The sequence below is a fragment of the Canis lupus genome, chromosome 10 (genome assembly GCF_048164855.1).
Source record: "Canis lupus baileyi chromosome 10, mCanLup2.hap1, whole genome shotgun sequence".
Lineage (NCBI taxonomy): Eukaryota > Metazoa > Chordata > Mammalia > Carnivora > Canidae > Canis > Canis lupus.
The window spans coordinates 57,658,545-57,672,537 of record NC_132847.1 but is presented as its reverse complement, the minus strand read 5'-3'; the positions used below and the strand labels follow the sequence as shown (position 1 = coordinate 57,672,537).

General features: G+C 50.9%; 1 protein-coding gene across 1 annotated transcript in view; it reads left to right on the top strand.

The window, feature by feature from the left end:
- The window catches only part of ANKS6 (ankyrin repeat and sterile alpha motif domain containing 6), a 47,627-nt gene extending 43,672 nt beyond the window's left edge, over nucleotides 1-3,955 (top strand). Inside the window, exon 15 of the mRNA XM_072842075.1 lies at nucleotides 1,748-3,955. Coding sequence (XP_072698176.1) covers nucleotides 1,748-1,852 — 105 coding nt within the window. The 3' untranslated portion in view covers nucleotides 1,853-3,955. The remainder of the gene's footprint in view (nucleotides 1-1,747) is intronic.
- Nucleotides 3,956-13,993: the final 10,038 nt, after the last annotated feature.

Below are 13,993 nucleotides of genomic sequence, written 5' to 3'. Positions count from 1 at the left end.
GTTTACTTTTAAATTTTTATTAGTTTGGGAGGCTAAATAGTGTGCTTCATTTTAATTTCTATTTCTTTAGGTACTGGATAGACCGAACACTTTTTTTCTACTTTTCATGGCCGTTCGCTTTTTTCCTTTTAAGAATTATCAGGCAGGTCCTTTGAAACTCAGGGGCTTCTAAGGGGCAGATATTGTCATCATCTTCAGTCAGCTGTGGACACGAACAATGATGGTTTTCATTATCTACAACTCTCTCCTAAGTAGGAGGCATTGCTGGGACCCTGGCTCACCCTGACCCCGTCTCTCAGGCAATTCAGGCTAAGGTAGCATTTAACAGTGACCTTGCCGTCACCCTCCTGTTTATTTGTTAGCCCCCTGCAGTTTGTAGGGTGTCACCTCATTCATTATCTCTGGTGGAGCCCCCTCATGGCCTCAGCGTGTCCTCCTATCCCCATTTTACAGATAGGAAACCCAGCAGCATGGGGTCCTGCCTGGAATGCCACCGCGAGGGAGCTGTAGACTAGGGAGTCACGGTCCTCTGACCCCACATCCAGTGCTCTGCCCTCTGCCCTGTTGGACTCCAGGGGAGGCCTTTTTCTGGCTTATTTAACTTACTTGGAAGGATTGGCATGCCGGGAGGTCTTACTGCCTGTTCAGGTGTCCAGGAGGCCTTGATGGGAGATGAGGTCCCCGCTCTCAGGGTTCATGGAGGAGCCATCTGGGGTCTGGAGAGTCCACCCATGGAGAGTCCACAAATTGTACAAAGAAGAGACAATTTGTAATCCAAGCTCATTCTGTGGACTTCTTTTTTCCCTGTCTACTCTTAGAGAACAATCTGCCAGAGATTATTCATTTTTAATCTGCTTTACATTTGGAGTGCATTTGTTGGTTTTAAAAAATACGTGTTTAGTCCACACTGCTGTCCTCTGAGGACAGGACCTGTCAGCCTCCTGCTGCTCACACAGGGTCTGATGTCACCAGCCACCTTTTGAGTACTATTATTATCCCCATTTTATAGATAGGGAAATGAAGGCTCAGAGAGATAAAGGGTCTTGCCTCAGGGTCACCCAGATAGCAAATGGGAGGAATGGGATTTGAACCCAGGCTGTTTGATTCCAGTCTCTGCTCTTAACCTCTGTGTGTCATTGCCTCGCAGCCAGGCATTCAGTGAAGATGTTCTCTGGGCTGAAAGAAACATCCACCCTCTCCCTCTTTTCCCATCTCAAAACATGTGCGTTGAGGGGGTAGGGATGGGGGGAATGTTGCAGGGATAGAGTGAGAAGTGAATCACTGTGAAGAGCAACCTGACATCTTTTGGGCAAGAGGGAGTAAGGCAGTTCAAACTCTCCCTGTGTAGCAGAAAGAAGTTCAGCTCCCACTCAAATTCCCTGGAAATCGGAGAGCTAGAAAGACACACAGAGTGAGTCTGGAGGAAACCTCCCTTGCAGGCCATGTGACCTGGGGCAAGTCGGTCCTGCTCCCTGGGCTCTGTGTCCTGTCCTTGTCTGAGGGATTGGACCCCTGCATCTTAGGGGCCCTCTCCAGCCTTGACGTGCTGTGACCGTGGGTGGTGGGGGACATTCTGAGTCAGCATGTTTTTATTAAACTCAGTACTCTTATAATTAGATAATTTATTTTCCCCAAGACACCCATGGGTTTCTCAAGTATGAGTCGAGCATTAACAATACTATGTCAATTGAACTAATAGTTAAAAGATTTAACAAGACTTTGTGTCTGTTTTCAATTTCCTCCACAGGGACGCGAGAGACAAATTTTACAGGAAACCATTCACAACTTCCACTCTTCCTTTGAGAGCAGCGCCAGCAATACCAGGGCCCCTGGAAACAATCCCTGTACATGATCTTCCCTCCCGTGGTCACCAGCCTGAGCTTTCTGAATCCCAGTATTGTCCTGTCATAGCAGTGCTCCAGCCACCATCAGCTCTTCCCCATTCCCTGAAACATGCCACGCTTGGACACACCACCATGCCTGTGTCACATTCCCTCTGCCTGTCTTCTCTTGCCTGCTGTAGTAGTTGGTGACCCTTGCTGCTGTCACGCAAACGCAGTAGACTTAGCCTCACATGAAGTCCTGTATGGCTGCTTCTGCTTGGCAGGTGGCTTCCCGCTGTGATTTGGGGACCCACTTCCTTCCACCTCATGGCCCTGTCATCCCCAGGGGCCTCAGCATCTGGCTGGCAGTTTCTGGCTGGCAGAAATGGGAAATGCATGGTGGAGAAGGCACAGCCATTCTTAACTACCTTCCTCTTGACTGCTAGTGTTCCATCCACTCCTGTTCACGTTCCATTGGCCACCAGTAGTCACAAGGCCCCACCTGGCTGCAGAGGAGGCTGGGAAATGCAATCTTTGTTCAGGCAGTGGCTGCCCAGCTGCAAGTCTGCACTTAGCTGGGGCAGCACATGTTCTAGAGGAATCTTAGCCTTCCCTGGCATGTGTTCCTGTAAAACTTCTAACTTGTTCTTTGGTATACAAGTCACCTACCCAGTGAAGCCTTTCTTGACTCCCTTACATAGAACTAACTTTTCAGCCCACACGGTCCCTTACTGCTTGTTTGTAACTCTGTTCTAATGCTTGGCTGCGCCTACAGCATACAACATACAAGTGTTCAGGACATGTATGTTGAATGCATTTTTCTTCATTGCAACAGCAACCTTTTCTGTAGGAAAAAAGAGTAGGTCCACTGTGTGATCTTGGATTCCCTTCTCCTCTCTGGCCTTCAGTGTCCTCACCTGCAAGATCAGGGGTTGGGCAGGATGATGCTGTGATAGTCTACGCACCTCACCCCATGTCACTGTAGGGCTTCCTGCACTTCAAGTGGGAGCAGAAGACCCTAATACATTACGTTGTGGAAGGATTTTGGTGCTCAAACTTTCTAGACAAAGGAACCAAGTGTTTGGAATTTCTTGTACACCCCATTAATGCTGTTCCTCAGAAGGGAATTGGTGCTTATAGTTCTCTGCGGTGTCATATTACTTTAGTGGGCTCCGACTTCTAAAACCCAGTAGCTTTTGGAAGTGTTTTCAAATGAGTAATTTGGCCAACATTTGCTGCATTTCTGTAATGTGCTGGGTGCCGGGGGTACAGAGACAAACTAGAGCCAGCCCACCCTTGGGGACCTTGATAGGCACGAGAAGACGTGAGTGGACAGTCCCAACCTCGAGAGACAGCATGGCACAGGGGAGCTTGTGCTCTAGACTCGGGCTCCAAGTTCACCTGCAGCCCCATGCCTGGCCAGCTGCGTGGCCTGGGACAGGTCACTTAACCTCTTGCTCGGAGCTGAGAGCCACCGTGCAGAAAGCATTGGGTCTGCACAAAGTCTGCAGTTGACCGCAGCCTTCACAGAGTTCCCATCTTTGCCACGAGCCCCGCCAGGCCACATGATGACCTCCTTGGGAGGTGTGGTCTCTCGTGTCCCTCCCCAGCCACGAAGGTCTGCTCCCCCTTCACGGCTTCTCGAGGCAGCCATGACCACGTCGCCCAGAGCCACCTCATGCTCACCCTCCACCTGTTGAGCCAGCTCGTCCTCCATCCTCTCAGCCTCCCACCAGCCCCAGCCGACTTGCACCGTGACTGGAGAGGGCGGTTTCTCTCTAGCCGTCACTGACAGGCTTCTTTATAAAGGTCCCTCAAGGCCAGGCCTTTAAGGAGACGTGGTCATTGGACACCTACTGCGTGCATCAGCCTGACCTCCCCACCACCCCAGGGAATCCTGCGCACCCGGGAGACCCAGAGGGAAGCTGCGTGCTGGTTACACAGCCCGGGTGGGCAGAGCTGGCCAAGAGCTGGACTGGCGGGCTCCCGGGCCCACGCCTCTTCCACTGATCCACGTAGCCTCCTGGAGCTGGAAGCGCCCGGGGTTCTCACTGTTGTACTCGTGGCTTCGGGGGTTGGTTATCAATAGGCCGTGGGTTGTTTGCCCCTGAAATACATTGGCCCCCAAGTTATGTGCTTTGAGTTCTTGTGTCTGCTGCTTGCTGCTGTCCTGTTTTTTTTTTTCTTTTTTTTTTTTTTTCATGAGCCTGATATTTGTGCAGCTTCCTTTCAGGTAAGTTTATTTGAACATCCATCATACACAAAGAGCTATGCTGGAGGGGGTCCGCTTTCCACAGTGCAAGCTCCCCTGATCTCATCCGATGACCCGAGATGACCAGCAGGGCTGATTCCCATTTTGCAGATGGAAAAACTGAGGCTCAGGGAGGCACCTCTCTTGTCTTTTTCACTGGACTCAAGTGGTTCTTTCCTTCCAGGCAGTTTGTGTGCTGCCTGGTGAGATTCCTGGCACCCTTTCCAGGCCGTGTTCTCTCCCCTTCCTGGTGACACCCCACCACCCCACGTGTACCTTCCGCCTGCCTGCAAGAGGCTGTTCTCCATAGTGTTTCCCTTGCTCAGTGACCTTAGCCAGCATTCCCAAAGTGTGTTCTTTGGAACACTAGTTCCATAGGATATTAATGGGTTTTTCATCAAGAAAAAGGCAGCATATATGTGAAAGTGCGGTGAGGCTTTGTGATCAAATAGGTTTGATGGGCACGTCGGTTAAAGCCCGGTCACATGATTGTCCAGGTGCAGGACATCTCCCAACCTTCAGCATGCCCACGTGTGCTGGGCCTCTTCATGGGGGCCATGTAGCAGGTGGCACTTCCCGTATGTTCGCTCACAGAGCGCTGCTTCACTGTGCTCTTACAAGACAGGTTCCTTGGACACTGTCAGGGAAATCTGCTTTGACTGTGGCAGCCGTGAGGACTCACAGCCCCTGGGAGCAGGGGAGGGGACACTGAAGGGCCATGGCTGGGTCAGGGGTCCTTGGTCCTCCTGTGTCCCCAGCATCTCTTGGCAGAGGTGCCCTGGTTGGCAGTAGGACGTCAGGGTAGGGGAGTCTCCTGACTGAGGTGTTTGGGACCCCGCTCAGAGGACTCCGCATCTGTTGCAGGGTGTCTTCAGCAGGGTAGAGGGCCCTCTCTCCCGGCCTTAGTGCAGTATCCCGCCTGCTGTGTGCTAGCTGTCCAGCCACGCTTCCCCAGGGGATGCTCCCACCTTTCCCCAGACCGTTACATGGAGGCCAGCTACTTTTGCAAGGAGAGCGTTTACTCTTGCATCCCTTCACTCGCCAGACATGCACTGAGCATCCAGCCTGTGCCTGCCTCTGCTTGTGTTTTGGATCCAGGGGTGAAAATACACTCAATCCAGCCCTTAAGTAACCCCCAGTGTCTTCAGAGGTGTAGATAAAACTCTGCAGTGCCGTGTGAGAAGTCTTGTAATGAAGGGCTGTGCCAGGTCCATGGCTCCAAGAGCATCGTCCGTGATGGCTCAGGTTTGACCCCATAGGAGAGCGCTGGCGGATGAGGAAGCCAACGGGCCCCCAGACCGCGGGGGGGGGGGGGGGACAGCCTGTGTGAAGTGAGTCCACATGTGACATTTGTGGATTACATATTGCTGGCGTTGAGTTAAATACCTGTTTTTCTGACTTGGGTTGGTTTTGTTTTGTTTTTGATTTGGGTTCTTTTCTTTGCATAGAAGCGATCTGTCCCCCTGGAAAGAGCACTGAATCTAGAGTCAACTCCAGCACCTGGTTTTGGCTCAGCCACTTATATTGAGTAACAGTGGGCTTGTTTCTTCCTGAATCTCAGTTTCCCTTTTGGTTAAGAGGAGTTAGTGCTCCCCAAGGTGCTAAAGATCAGATGCAAGTGAGAAAGCCCTTTTCACACTGTGTGAAGCTGTGCACATTTGAGAAATCGCCACTGTGGTTGCACATCTGAAATCAATCTCCATCTCCCTCCCTCTGGCTCCCCATCCCCATCTCCCCGTCCCCTTGTCCTCCCTCCACCACCTCCCACTTGCCCAGATGTAGCAGCAGCTGGGGTGGGGAGCAGGGAGTAAGGCCAGAAGAAGAGGCCTCCTGCCAGAGGGAGCAGCAGCTTAGATGGCTTGTGCTGGCATCGGAGCCCGAGGAAGCAAGGCTTGACAGCGGATCCCCACGCTCCAGCAGTCCTAACTCGGGGTGTTCATGTCTTTGGGATTCCCAGCAAGGTGGACAGAAAGAAGCAGGAGGGCTTTCCAGCCAAATTGCAGGAGCTGATCCAGCAGACAAGGAGGCAGGAAACCCTTCCAGTTTTCTCTTCCCTTGGAGCTGCCCAAGGACACAGCTACGCAGGCCAGGATTGGAGCACACAGCTGTGGGCACCTACCCTGACCCGCGCCACCCAGAATGCCTCCTAAAGCTCGAGACCCTTCTAGGGAAGCTTTTGCAGCCCAGCCTGAAGATGTTGTGAAGCATCACCCGTGCCCATCTGTCTTTGTCCCTTTCAAGCAACGTAATCACGTCTTTTTAACTAATAGATCTTGTTGAACATGTAAGGATACCTGATGTTTTTCCCTGATAAAGTCAATACTAAATTCTGTAGGACAGGCCGGAGAATGAATCTCCTCCCTGGAGGAGGTGGGAGGTGAATCACTTCCTCTGGGCGAGTTCTCCTTAAATATTTCTGGAGGGCTTGCCAGACTGTCCTCAGGGGGCCTCTTCTCCTCTGTACCATGCAGTCTAAGAGAGGATTAGACCCTGCCTTGAATTTCAGCCCCTCGTCTAAGCAGCCAGGTGCTATAGACAGTGATTCACCAAAGCTTGGGATGACAGAAGGGCAATCAGCACAATCACTGGAAGCCCAGTTCATCTGTCTCCAGTTCTTTTTAAGGTAGAGACCACCCAGGGCTCGCTCCTCAGGGCCCTGCCCAGTGGGGTGAGCCAACGCCAGCAGGTTCCCAGTTCGGTCAGAGCCAGTTCCCTAGGGCTGATGGACAAGGGGCATGGCTGTCCTCTTCTGGGAGACCTTGTCCTCCCCTCCTGGGTGAGGCTGGGGTAGAGTTTAGCCTTATCTAAGTCCTCAGCAAGGCGACTATATCTTTTGATAAGAGACCAGATTGTCTTTTTTTTTTTTTAAGATTTTATTTATTTACTCATGAGAAACAGAGAGAGAGAGAGAGAGAGAGAGAGAGAGAGGCAGAGACACAGGCAGAGGGAGAAGCAGGCTCCATGCAGGGACCCCGACGTGGGACTTGATCCCAGGTCTCCAGGATCACACCCTGGACGGAAGGCGGCGCTAAACCACTGAGCCACCCAGCTCAGCTGCCCCAGGTTGCCATTTTGCTGCAGCCCCCCAGAGTTGGGTTTCCATGTGGCTCACCACCACACCTTACTTTTTATTATTATTTTAGTGTTATTTCCACGCAGGGACTTGATTCTGTAAAGGATTTTTGTCTGCCAAATGTATATTAAATAACAGTGAATTTGTCTTCCCACTTTGATTTTGCTTGTCGAAGGCACAACTGCTGCTCAGATTTCTTCCAGTGATAACCATTACGGAGCAGGTGCCTGCGGTGTGTGGTTCATCTGTGAGCTCCCTTGCCTCCCTTACAATTGCCCCGTCAGGCCGGCCTTCAGATTCCCTTCCTACCAATCCAGTGACTGTGGCACACAGATTTTGTTTTTTCATCATAAGTATACTCTTTAGTCCTTATCACCTATTTCATCCACCCGCCCCCCACCGCCCCTCCAGTAACCACTAGTTCTTTGTGGTTAAGAGTCTATTTCTTGGTCTGTCTCTCTTTTTTTTCCTTTTGTTCATTTGTTTTGTGGCCCACAGATATTAATCTTACCAAGGCCGTTAACAAGGCACAGTGGGTTTGAATGCAGGTCTCACCTCTTCACTCCTAGGAGGAGTCACATTTTCTCCATGCTGTCTTGCTGCCTTTCAACACAGAGAGAAGAGAAACGTTAAATTGGTTTAATCCCAGCCAACAACAAAAATAAAACCTGTTAGTCTGTATGGCTTGTTCACAATTTTTTTTGGCAGGCGGGGGGTGGGGGTAGTGCTCATGAAATACTATAAATAGCTGGGAGATTCTCTTTGTTCTAAGAATTCCTACAAGTCAGGGGACTGCCTCATCTCCACCTCTTCTGGTGTCAGTACCTCGTGTTGGTGTGCTCAGGACCGTAGCACATAAGGGGGTAAGGGTTCCAGTCCAGCAGCAGCTGGAGTAAGGCCCAGTGGGGCCCCAGAGGGTGGAGCAAAGACACTGGGAGTAGAGCAGGCTTTCTCTGAGGAAGAACATTCCAGAACCAGAGCTACCCAGGAGGAGGAGCATTCCCCAGCAGGGCCTCCAGAGGCCGGGCCAGCCCCTAACAGGGCAGCTGGAGAGGAGAATTCACACTTTAAGTGGGGATTGGACCATGCAGTTGGTTCCCCAGTGACCCAAAGGTGGAGATGGCGTGAGGAAAACAAGAAGGCGATGAGTTTACCTGACATGAAATATATGCAATTTTCTAAGACTGGCCTTGACGCAAGTCCCTCCTACTTTGCGAGAGAGGGTGGTGGTGATGGTCAGTTTAGTTTTATTGAGGTGTGAATCCAAAAGTCTGAGAAAAACATTTTTGCCCTGTGATTCTATGAAAATCTATAAAAAGAAAGGGGAGTGGCTCTTCAATAAGTTAAATATAGAATTATCAGGTAATGCAATTCCACTGCTGAGTGTATACCCAAAGAATTGAAAATAGGTATTAAAAATAAAACCTAAATGCAAATATTCAGAGCACTAGGCACAATAGCCAAAAGATGGAAACAATGCAGACGGCCATCAGTAGACAAAGGGATAAACAAGATGTGCTAGAGCCACACAACAGAATATTATTCAGCCGTGAAAAGGAACGGAATGCGGACACGTGCTACCACGTAGACAAACCTCGAACACGGCGCGCTGAGTGAAAGCAGCAGACAGGAGACTACATATTATGCGATTCCATTTAATACAAAACTTCCAGGATAGACAGACATGTAGAGACAGCCAGAGTTTGGGAGGCTGAAGAAATGGGGAGTAACTGCTTAATGGGTAGGGGCTTTTTCTTTTGAGGGTGATGGAAAAGTTCTAGAACTAAGAAACGATATGGTTGTAGATCGCGAATCTGCTTAATGCCCCTACATTGTGCACTTTAAAACGGTTAACGTGGTTAAGTTTTATGTTCTACACGTTTTATCCTAACCTTTTAAAGAGAAGAGGGGAGCTCATCACCTGGCTGACCTTCCATCCTTCTCCTGTCGCTCTGCTCCTCTGGACCTTGTCATCAAGGTGAAAGACCCATAACCACCTCGGATCCTCCTCCCCTCTCCCTCCCACTCACATGTGGACACACACCTTTCTGTCCTCTCTGCCAGAGGGCCGAGAAGGACAGAGGGTCTCAAGTCGGGGTCTCCAGAGCCTGTTACAGAACCTCTCATGCATGAGCGGGGCTGCCCTTGTCCTGGCTCTGGGGGAGGCAAGTCCCTTTGGAAGGCGGGAACCTTCCAGGCGCCAGATAACCCCAGGCACGCCAGGCCGCTTGCCCGGTCTCTGGCTCTCATTGCTTTTCCCCAAGGGCCTCGGAGCTTCTCCGCTTCACTCGCTCGCAGCTCTTTCAGTTGAATAATCGTCTCCACTTTCATCACAATCAGCAACGCTCCCTTTTAGTCACAGATGAGTGTTGGCAGAAGCCCTTCCGTGTTGGCGTGGACACCCGTCGGGTGAAGGACTTGAGCCGTGGAGTTGATGCCTCCGAGGGGCTCAGCCCCATCAACTCCCCGTTACCTGCCACGGCGGCCTCCTGCCCTGGGCCCAGCCTCCCTCTGCCCAGTCCCATCGCGCTGCCCACTACAAGGATCGCTCCCAAGACAGCTCCTAAACCGCACGCCACAGGCTAATTTCTACTTGGGGTCGGCTCCTGGGCAACCCAGCCTGTGAGCAGGGTTTATAAATGGGGAGGCTGTGTGTGCCTAGAGGGGAGCCTCAACCATGAAGAAGGATCTAGAACTGGAAGCTGTATGCCAGTGTCGCTGCACCTTCTGCAGGTTGGCTTCATTGGTGAGGTGACCTCAGGGAGGATTGATTTTACTAACTCCTCACGGGGGACAGCGGTCAAGAGCCTGAGTCAGAATCCTCTGCGAGAATGCCCACCAGGCCACGTGGAACCGCAGGCTCACGACAGGCGTGTGGCTGGTGGCAGCCCTCCCCAGGTAAGCAAGCTGTTTCCTCGTCGTTGGAATGAGGGCTGACACGTTCTTTCACTGTCTCAGGCACTGGCGATGCACCAAGGAAGCAAAGCGTCTGCCTTCGAGGAGCTTTTGATCCCTGGGGTGGGGGTGAGGGTGGTAAAAATCCTGGCTCACAGGCATTATGAGGATTAACTGAATAATCCAAGTCCGGTGCCTGGCACAGAGTGAGTGCTCATGGGGCATCGGCCACTTTTATTTTTTATTTTTTTTAAGATTTTATTTATTTATTCATGAGAGACACACACACACAGAGGCAGAGACACAGGCAGAGGGAGAAGCAGGCTCCATGCAGGGAGCCCAACGTGGGACTCAATCCCGGGTCTCCAGGATCAGGCCCTGGGCCGAAGGCAGTGCTAAACTGCTAAGCCACCTGGGCTGCCCGCATCGGCCACTTTTAGTCGTGCTTTCCTTTCCTTGTTCCTTGGGGGTCAGGGACAAAGGATCTCTGCACCAGCCACGGTGCAAGGGACACCGCGCTTTGCCACATGAATGAGCCCGGAGCTGGCAGCTATTAGAGGAGCAGAGTTAAGGACCTGCAGCAAGGGCCAGGGACGCACCCAAACAAATTGCAAGAATGAATGGAGAATATGTGTTTATTGCAAAGCAATGGACTTAACACACATAATTCAGTTTACAATCTGCAATTATATACAAAGAATACGGAAGAAGGAACTGGACAAGAAAATATGAGGTGCAGACTGTGTTCTTTGGACCTGTGTGATAGCTCCACCTTGATCTCCAGTGTGTCACACACTTGTACATGGATCCCCTAGCATTCCTGGGTCATGTTGATTTTTTTAAAAGATTTTATTTATTTATTCATAGAGACACAGAGAGAGAGAGAGGGGCAGAGACACAGGCAGAGGGAGAAACAGGCTCCATGCAGGGAGCCCGACGTGGGACTCGATCCCAGGTCTCCAGGATCACACTCTGGGCTGCAGGTGGCGCTAAACCGCCGCACCACAAGAGCTGCCCTAAAAATAAACTTTTTAAATAAAAAAAAATCAACTTGAGCAGCCCCGGTGGTGGCACAGTGGTTTAGCGCCGCCTGCAGCTCAGAGTGTGATCCTGGAGACCTGGGATAGAGTCCCACGTCGGGCTCCCTGCATGGAGCCTGCTTCTCCCTCTGCCTGTGTCTCTGCCCCTCTCTCTCTCTCTGTGTCTCTATGAATAAATAAATGAAATCTTTTAAAAAATAAAAAGTTTATTTTTAAAGAAATACACAAGTCATTAACAATGAGAATATTTTGATGTGCAAGATGTAACATATTTACGTTTTTCCATCCTCTGTTGAGAGCCCTGAGATCAGGGACAGCTCTCACCAGAGCCCCACGGGGGCTCCAGGATACAGAGTGGGGCGGGGCGGGGGCGGCTGGAGGCCTAAGGAGCCCTTCTCTTGATGCAAATCTCCCACCTGGGAAAACTCTCCAAAGGGCTCCTGCTGACACTCCCAGTGAGGTCTCCAACTTCCAGCGTTTTTGACCGAGCTTGCAACTGGAGGCCATAATCTATGAGCATGGCTGTCTGCATAGTCATGCAGAGACTTGGTAGTAACGTTTGCATGATGTCCTTAGAACCTACAACCTTGCTACTCAAAGTGTGGTCCTCAGACCAGCAGCTCTGACACCCTTTGGAGGCTTCTAAGAAATTGAGGTGTACCCCTACATTACTGAGCCCAAACCCACATCCTCACAAGACCCCCTGGGGATGCATGTGCAGGCTGCAGTGAGAGAGGATGCTCTCCCAGGTCCCTTCCATGTGTTAATCCCCTCATCCACGACATCCTTATGAACACCATGATGCCTTCATCTCTTACACAGAGAAGGAAACTGGCTCCAAAAGCCAAGTGATCCACCCAAGATCACATGCTGGTTAGAGTAGAACTGAAAATCACCTGGGCTTCTCAGGCCCACTGACATCCAGTAAGCACTCATTGTGCTTTTACACACATACTAGTTTAATCCTGTCAGCCATCTGGAGATACCGTTATTGTTAACCATTTCACAGGTAGGAAAACACATCACAGAGACGTCAAGTAACTTGCTGAGGTTACATTCCTTGATCTAGACCCAGTATATAGGACTGGAATTGAACCACTTAGAAACCGTAAGCAAGTAGATGGTCTGCAGGGCAGGGCATTCATACTCACCCTGGTGTAGCCAACTTCACCTGAGGTTCCAAGTCATAAAACCTGATTTGAGTCCTGCTGACACTACTCTGGGCTGAGAGGGCAGATCAGCCCATCTCTGAGACCTTGGTTTTCCCGTCTGTGAAATGGAGAGAACAGCAAACGCCGTCTGTTGAGACTGTGGTGAGGAGTAAGTGAGATAATAAATACTGGAGTGTGTTGTAAACTGTAAAGTGCGGTGCACATGCTACTTAGTGGCTTTATTCTCCAGGGACCCTGGCACAATGGTGGAAGAGGAAGAAGCTTGGAGACCGGGGAAGTTGCAGTAGGTGGAACTTCGAGGTTGTCATGGGAACCAAAGCTCTGAGGCTGATCAAGGCAGGAAATACCATCTGGTTTTAAACACCAAAAAGCCTCGACTCACACTGGACTTATTTCTGTAAACAGCAGAATTAACATCATCCTGTAGCAGTAACGTCAGCCCAGAGCAATCTAGAGATTGTCTTCCTGCTGATTTCCCTGGTCAGATCCAGACAAAGCACCTAAGGTACTCCTTATCCATTAGCTGGCACTCCCCCGAAAAAGAAATGTGGACAAGTCACTTAGCAAATCTGAGCTTAAATGGAAAGAAACCATGCTGGGAGACACTTTCCCAGCCCTCCTAGGCTTTGCAAGTCAGGAGGGAAGGCTGGAGGTGGTGTCCAGGGACAGCGATGGGGGGGCCTGGAAGCAGGCAGAGCTGACTCTGGAAGGGTGAGAGCATCTCAGTCTTTCCTCCAAATTATGTGAGAGAAAACAGAATGGGATGACACCTGCCTAAGGTCACACAGCACATCGGTGACAGAACTGGCACATGCATCTGAGCCTCCCAAACTCTAAAATCCCCTTTTTGTCCTTCTCCACCAATCGCTGCTGCCTTTGGTATTTGCTCCTGCATTGTCATGTTGCTCCCCGGGAAACATGAGACTTGGGATTTCTCTGGTTCCCCACGGGCTCTGTGAGATGAAAAGCAGAACGTTTCTTGAGTCCTGCACCTCCCAGGGATTCGGCTCAGGAAGCCATCACTTCTTTGTTGTTTTCTTGGGAGTAACAAGGTTTCTGCAAAGCACATTTGTCCAAATGAATCAGGATGAAATTTTAAAAATGAGAGGGTGATGCCTTTGAGTTTTTAAAATCTAGAGGAACGTCCCGCTTCCATTGCAGCTCCGGATTCAGCAGAGGTCTTGGAGGGATGAACGCTTTTCTCGCGGGCTGCTAGGAATCATTTGAGGTGAGCGCTCTGCTGGGAACGCAGGCCCAGGGTGGCTGCCGTGCAGTCCGGCTTGCCCTGTTTTCCCATGTGCACTGCGAGGCAGCTTCCACGTGACCACCTCTGCAGTTCCTGTCGGCTCTGACATTCTGTGACTTGCTAATCATTTTTTAAGACAGGAAAGAAGACCCATTGCTCCTAGAGTTACCCTGATACTTGTCTCCACAGCTGACATGTACCTGAGTTGAGAAGCATCAGGATTTGGCCCTTCAGCTCCTTGGTGGCTGGGCCCTGGGAATGTCCTCTGAATGGGGCTTGGCTGGAAATAGTCTCTATCCAGCCTCGAGGAGAGGGGGCATCTGAGACCACTGTCCCGACATGAACCCAGGACCCTTGGCCGAAGCTGGCAGGGGACACCCCGGGATAGCAATGACAGAGCACATGCCCATGGCTGTGTTTTCCCCAAGTCACCTCACCCCACCTCAGACTCCCAAGTTCTGCCCTCAAGCTCCTCTTCCCTTGTCCACCCACC